This window comes from Coptis chinensis, chromosome 6 (assembly GCF_015680905.1).
Source record: "Coptis chinensis isolate HL-2020 chromosome 6, ASM1568090v1, whole genome shotgun sequence".
Taxonomy (NCBI): Eukaryota; Viridiplantae; Streptophyta; class Magnoliopsida; order Ranunculales; family Ranunculaceae; genus Coptis; species Coptis chinensis.
In genome coordinates, this window is record NC_141461.1 from 71,993,852 (window position 1) to 72,001,440 (window position 7,589).

Genomic DNA, 7,589 nt, shown 5'->3' on the forward strand with positions numbered 1-7,589 from the left:
AATCGTTCTCCTATTAAAACATAATCTCTCTCTTAATTAAAAATAATTTGTTTTAAAATTAAAATGAGTTAGCGACTAAAACAATGGTCCCATTTTTCTAAAAAAAATCTAAATGTTTTCAAAAGTGCCGGTGCGTATGCACGGGCTTACAAGTTAGTATATATATATATATATATATATATATATATATATATATATATATATATATATATATATATTATTTATTTATTTATTTATTTTTTTGGAAACTTGGTTATTAAGGTTTGGCAGTCCCCTACCTGCATTGAAGGATTAATATCTTACATAGTACCATTTACATCCTCAACAATGCCATGCAATTGTTTATCCAATGGAGGTACAAAATACATAAGAAAATCAATCGAGTCATTTACAAATTTCGCAAGATAGTCCGTGGCCCGGTTTGTTTCCCTATAGCAATGACATATGCTACAACTACCCATGATCTCTCTCTTCCTCTTGATTGACAATGTAGTGTTTTGGCAATACCATGGGGCATTGATCACACCCTTCACAATCACACAGCAACCATAGTCAGAGTTCAATTGTACCTTGTCAATGCCATTTTTCAGACGTATATCTAGTCCAGCTTCAATTGCCAGCAGCTCCTGATGCAATATGGACTTCTTGGAACTGGATGCAGAGTAAGCAAATAATACTGCACCATTCTCATCTCTAGCTATACCACCAAATCCTTGGTTTACAGGGTTCAAAGACCCATCTGTATTCAGCCTGACATAGTCATGTTCTGGTTTGTACCATTTGCACAAATGGGCACTTTTGAAAGGAAAGTAGCCTGAACACCAAGACTGTGAAGTAGAACTCTTACTGGTGTTGAGTCAGGCAGGTCCTTTGCAACTCTTTGCATACAGTTTTTCATCTCGTCTAGAATCTTTACAAGTACCAACTGAGGAGGTCTATTCTTCTTCTTAAAGATTCTTGAATTTCTTTCGTACCAGATAGCATTAATTGTAGCGCAAACATATCTCAGATTCCATATTGTTCTTTCTACAAATTTGTAGAATGCTATGCCACTCTGAATTTGAGTCTGCAACACCATAAGCCAAACCAAGTATCGCCTGTACACCTTTCCACACTCTCTTTGTATACGTGCAGTCAAAATAAAGGTGCTTTGAGTTCTCTCTATCACTTCCACAGAAGCTGCACTTAGGTGGTTGATAATCCCTTTGTTGACCAACCTGTCTTGGGTAGAGATACTTCCCGAGAAGAGTTGCCATGAGCAGAAAGAGTGTTTAGGAACAAGAAGTTTTCCCCACACAAGTTTTGACCATCGATCCTTGTTCTTGACCTTCTTGCTAGCTATGTAGGCAGATCTTGCACTATACATCCCTGACTGAGTGATGGTCCAGACTCCTTTATCTTTTTCCAAGATTTCCGTATTCAATATCTTGGTCTTAAAGTCACACTCAGGTAGAGAAAGGACGGTGTCATTCTGATAAATTAGAGAGAGAGAGAGATTGATTGGAGAGAATATTTACTTGATTAATTTCTAAGAAGATTACAAAAATTTATATAAAGATTTACAAGTTTCTAAAATAGGAACTAAAACTAAAATGGTGCGGTGGAAATCTAAATAATACGCGAGGCGCGGGGTGCGCTCTGGTTGAGCTTTGGTTGAGCACAGGGTGCGCTATATCTACTGAACTCTTGTCAAGCACGAGACGCAGGGCGCGCTCTAATCATGTTTTGAATAGGCGCATGGCGCGCGCTCAACACTATGACATGAAGAATAACTTCTAATACTCCCCCTCAAGTTGGAGAGTGAATGTCAAGAACTTCCAACTTGCGAATTAATCTCAGAAAGGTGTCCTTGCCGAGAGGTTTAGTAAAGGCGTCAGCCACCTGATATGAGGATGGAACGAACATAGGAAATAGTAACTTGGCCTGTATCTTGTCGCGTAAGAAATGACAGTCCAATTCTATGTGCTTCGTTCGTTCATGAAAAACTGAATTTTGAGAGAGATGAAGGGCGGCTTGATTGTCACAGAACATGTTCATCGGAGAAGGATGAGAAATGCCTAAGTCAGAGAGAAGATACTTTAACCATTGAAGTTCACACGCCAGGGTAGCCATGGAACGATATTCGGCTTCGGCAGAAGAACGGGATACAGTGCTCTGTTTCTTTGTTTTCCAGAATATAGGGCTAGAACCAAGAAAAGTGCAATAACCACTAGTAGAACGACGAGTGACAGGGTAGCCAGCCCAATCAGAGTCACAGAAACCAGAGATGTGTAAAAAACTACTAGCGGATAAGAGAATCCCTTTATTGATCGAACCTTTAAGATAGCGAAGTATACGATGAGCAGCATCTAGATGTGGAGTCCGTGGGGACTGCATGAAACGGCTGAGATAATTTACAGAATAAGTGATATCTGGACGTGTAACTGTGAGATATAAGAGATGCCCAATCAAGCGACGATAGACGGTAGGATCTTGAAGTAATGTGTCATCATCGGTATGGAGGTTGATGTTTTGTTCCATAGGGAACTCAGAAATACGACCACCAGTGGTACCACAATCAGACAGAATGTCCAAAAGACATTTGCGCTGTGTAAGAAATAATCCTTCTTTGGAACGAGCAACCTCGATACCCAATAAATATTTTAGACGTCCCAAGTCATTGATATATAACTTTGCTTCTAAAAATTACTTCAAGTTCTGAATGAGAGATGGATTGTTGCCTGTTATTAGAATGTCATCCACATACACAAGGACAAATGTAGAATCAGAACCACAAATATTTGTGAATAGAGAATAATCTGAGTTAGACTGAGTGAAGCCGGCAGTGATAAGAGTGTTAGAAAGTTTAGCAAACCGTTGCCGAGAAGCCTGCTTGAGTCCCATATAAGGACTTATTGAGGCGACATATCCTGTGCTCCCCCTGTTTGGCGAATCCAGGAGGTAATGTCATATAAATAGTTTCATCCAAATTGCTTTGGAGAAAGGCATTGTGGACATCCAGTTGATGAAGAGTCCAATGTCTGATAGCAGCAATTGAGAGAAGTAAGCGAACATTGACTAATTTAGCAACATGTGCAAAAGTGTCATGATAGTCTTGGCCTTCAATCTGATTGTAACCCTTGGCAACAAGACGAGCTTTGTAACATTCAATAGAACCATTTGAATGATATTTAATCTTGAAAACCCATTTACAACCAATAGGCTTATGATGAGAGGATGACGGAACAAGAGTCCATGTGTTATTCTGTTCCAAGGCTGCAATTTCAGCAGCCATAGCAGCTCTCAATTCTGTAATTTTGACAGCTTGAGAAAAAGATGTAGGAACAACTAAAGAAGACACTTTAGACAAATTTTTTTTATGACAAGTAGAAAAGTTAGTGTCAGAAACATAGAAATCCATAGGATATGGAGTGGAAGACCATGTTACCTTAGAGTTCGAGTGGATGAGGTTGGCCAAACGAGGGACTGTAGGTGCCTTGGTGAGAGTAGGACAATGATAATCTTTGATGAGAAGTGGTGGGGGCGGTTTGTGCTATAGTAGAATGAGGTGAGGTAGGATGGTTGAGTTGTGCTGGCTGAGGGAGTTCCAAAATTGCAGGGGCCGGAGCTGTCTGAGTGGAAAGAGTGTCAACTGGAGGGACATGAGATGATTGAAGGTCGAATGTCTCATTGTCGGAGATGGGTAAGGGATAAACTGGCAGATGTGATGTTGGGGAAGAGAAATTTTGATAGGGGAAGACATTTTCATGGAAAATCACGTCACGGGAAGTATAGATTTTCTTGGAAGATAAATCATAAATGCGATAACCTTTCTGAGCATAAGGATAACCAATGAAGATGCCAGGTTTCCCGCGGTGATCAAACTTATTTTTAATGTAAGTGTTGTGAGCAAAACATAAACAACCAAAAATGCGAAGATGGGCAAGAGTGGGAGGTGTTGTAAATAAAAGCTCATGAGGTGATTTGTCATTTAACAAGGTGCTAGGGATTTTGTTAATGAGATAGCCTGCGGTGAGAATGCATTCACCCCAGAAGGATAATGGGAGATGAGCTTGAAAACGTAACGCTCGAACAACGTTGAGTAAGTGACGATGTTTTCTTTCAATAACTGCATTTTGTTGGGGAGTAGCAACACAACTATGCTGGTGGATTACCGGCCCCCATGTTTTGAAAAAAATTGTTGCATGGTATGGGATATAAATTCGGATCCATTGTCGGATCGAAGGACTTGGATTTCATGAAAATGGTCATCAATGTTGCTATGGCCAGATATGAGTGAATGTATTGTAGAATGAAATTAAGTATGAACCATGGCAAAAAAAGATTGTAAATGCATGACAGTTTCAGATTTGACAGTCATAAGATAAATCCATGTAGCACGACTAAAATCATCGACAATAGTTAAGAAAAATTGAGCATTGGAATAAGATGGTAAATGAAAAGAACCCCAAATGTCACAATGAATCATTTGGAAAGGTCTAATAGTTTTTATTGAACTATGAGAAAAAGATAAACGTGTGTTTGCTTAGCTTGCGGACATATAGTGCCAGTAGCATTATTGGAACTAGAAATGAAAGGAAACTGCTTAGCTAAAATCTGCAAAGGCATAGAAGAGAGATGTCCTAAGCGATAATGCCATAAATTATTGGTGGTGGAGTTGTGGGATGAGCAAACGGAAGCTAGTTGGAGATGGTAGAGTCCCCCATTAATTAAGCCGTCCTAATCCAATCTTCTTTTTCGATAACTGGTCCTGAAAAAGGCAAGAATCATTAGTGAACGTGACAGAGATAGGGTGAGATTTGACTAGTTCACTAATAGAAAACAAGTTAAAATGAAAAGTGGGAACAAACAGAACATTGTCAAGACGCAATAGAGGAGAGAGAATAACACTACCAACATGAGTAATTAAATGGTCTGTGCTATCCGGAAGTTTAAGAGTAGAATGTGTTAAACAAGTATGATAATGGGAAAACAGATGTAATGATGAACATACATGATTGGTAGCACCAGAGTCAATGATCCATACGGATTTAGAAAAATACGAGAGAGATACACCTGTCAGATTTGCTTGTAAAGTGGTACTACCTGAATCAAGCAAACTGAGAAGTTGGTTGTATTGTTCTGTGGAAACAACAGGAGAAGTGGAGCCTGTAGCAACCGAATTGGCTTGAGCAGGCTTGGGTGGATAACCGTGAAGTTTGTAACATGTACCAATATGATGTCCAACTCGGTTACAGTGGTTGCAGAATGGACGAGCGTGTGCACGCTCTGGTTGCCCTGTATCGGAGGGCGCACGCACTCTTGGCTGAGGTGAACCATTGTTGTGATGCGGAGGTTTAGACGGGCCTGATTTCAAAGAAGAAGCCCAATTGGTCTTCTGAAAGTGAGTACTCAAGGCAGCAGCGTCTGGAGCAGAAGGAAGAGAGAGTGCATGAATCTCTTGTTGCTTCTCCTCCTGTCGAATTAAAGAATAAATCTTGGACATATGAGGAAAAGGATCTATTAAGAGAATTTGACTGCGGATGGATTGAAAATGAGCATCTAGGCCTTGCATGAATTTCATAGAACGACCGTCTTCAACCTCTTTAGCAAAAATAGATGCATGACCACAAGTACAAGCAGGCATAGTAGATAAAGAACTTAATTCATCCCAGAAAGATTTAAGCAAAGTGAAATAAATAGATACCGGACGATTGTCTTGCTTGAAAAGAGTGATAGAATCCTTCAGTTCAAAAACCTTGGGTGCATTAGTTTGTGAAATACGATCACCTAGATCTTTTCAGATTTCGGATGTAGATTCGGCATAGAGGATGCTGCCACGGATATCTGGAGTAACAGAATTGAGAATCCATGAAGCAACAAGGTCATCACATCGCGACCACTTGGATTTTTCTTTGGGAGTGATGGGAGGTGTGACAGAGCCATCGACAAAACCAAACTTATTCTTTGCTCGAAGGGCTCTAGAGATAGACCGTAACCAAGTCGGATAATTGTCCCCTGATAACAGAGGAGATACAAGGATAGTCATGGGGCTATGTGAGTGGTGCATGTGAGTGGTGGACAAAGAAAGGATCATCAGAATCTGGAGGAGAGTCATTATTGGGATTGGAGGCGTCGGCCATTGAGAATTGAGAGGAGGCGGAAGTTGATAGAGGTTAGGGTTAGGGATTGGATCAAAATTAGGCTGATACCATGATAAATGAGAGAGAGAGAGAGAGAGAGAGAGAGAGAGAGAGAGAGAGAGAGAGAGAGAGAGAGAGATTGATTGGAGAGAATATTTACTTGATTAATTTCTAAGAAGATTACAAAAATGTATATAGAGATTTACAAGTTTCTAAAATAGGAACTAAAACTAAAACGGTGCGGTGGAAATCTAAATAATACGTGAGTCGCGGGGTGCGCTCTGGTTGAGCACAGGGTGCGCTATATCTACTGGACTCTTGTCAAGCACGAGGCGCAGGGCGTGCTCTAATCATGTTTTGAATAGGCGCATGGCGCGCTTAGCACTATGACATGAAGAGTAACTTCTAATACATTCCAGGTTCCATTAGCGATCAGTTCACTAACTTTAGCTTCAACACTGAGATTCAACAATTGTCTAGCAAGAACATCCATCAGGAGTGGAGAATCAGTGCACCACATGTCATGCCAAACATAAGTTGCAAAAGCTTTGAGAGGGAAAGATGTAATTGAATGGAAACTGGCCCTAAGAGAATTCCAGGAGTCTTCTACCTTGTCTATTGAAGAGAAAGCTAGACAATGTATCCAATTTATCTAGTTAAAAGTTGGGCCGGAAACTCTTCCAATTACCAAATTGTACTTGAACTACTTTTCAGTTGAAAACTTTGGAGTTGCCAAACAAATGTTTGTGTGTGTATCTTGCGATAGAGTAGTCAAAACTTCATCTCGTAGCCGTTGGATCTTGCAACTGGTAATATTTTTGAAAATGGGGAAGTAACACTAATATATATATATATATATATATATATATATATATATATATATATATATATATATATATATATAAAAGCTCGCACCTTACCTCTCTCCTCACCATATGACTCTATTTTCCAAACCGTGCATTCTCATTCACTCCTAAAGAATAGGCAACTCTATATATTAGTTTGACCTCCCTAGATTTGCTACTTTCTCCTTCTTTTATTCTTTATTTATTTGGTTCTCCTATTCTCTTTTAAAATGAATCCTAATAAAATAAAAGTCCTAAAAACTACTAAACCAAATTCTTAAAATACTAAACAAGGATGAAGAGATCAAAGTTTGCCTGAAGAGATCACCATCCGTTGTCTGCTATGTTCTTTCACTACTTTTGCTTCATTATATCAAGGCAAACAGGTTCATGCATATGCTCTTAAGATGGGTTTGGACGTTGATGTCACTGTATGCAACACTCTCATTACCATGTACACAAACTGTTTGGATCTCTCTGCTGCATTCAATATCTTTGACGAGATGACTAGCAATCTGGATTCAGTTTCTTGGAATGCAATTCTAACGAGAATATGCAAGCGTCACAACCCAGCCCAATGACACTTGCTTATTCCTAAAACTAATGCATACTTCTGAATATA

At 39.5% G+C, this 7,589-nt stretch overlaps 1 protein-coding gene across 1 annotated transcript; it reads right to left on the bottom strand.

Annotated features, from left to right (window-relative positions):
• Positions 1-299: 299 nt before the first annotated feature.
• On the bottom strand, positions 300-1,366 carry LOC147494311 (uncharacterized). Its single transcript, XM_086568096.1, has 2 exons — positions 889-1,366; positions 300-814 (listed from the first exon to the last, which is right to left on the bottom strand). The coding sequence occupies exons 1-2, from the start codon at positions 1,364-1,366 to the stop codon at positions 300-302; spliced, it is 993 nt and encodes a 330-aa protein (XP_086424222.1).
• Positions 1,367-7,589: the final 6,223 nt, after the last annotated feature.

Bases quoted from the DNA above. Each gene is read 5' to 3' on its own strand.
- LOC147494311 (XM_086568096.1), bottom strand. From the start codon at position 1,366: ATGTATAGTGCAAGATCTGCCTACATAGCTAGCAAGAAGGTCAAGAAC. The intron at 815-888 runs GTATGCAAAGAG...CTTGGTGTTCAG, and splicing joins TCTAGACGAGATGAAAAACT to GCTACTTTCCTTTCAAAAGT.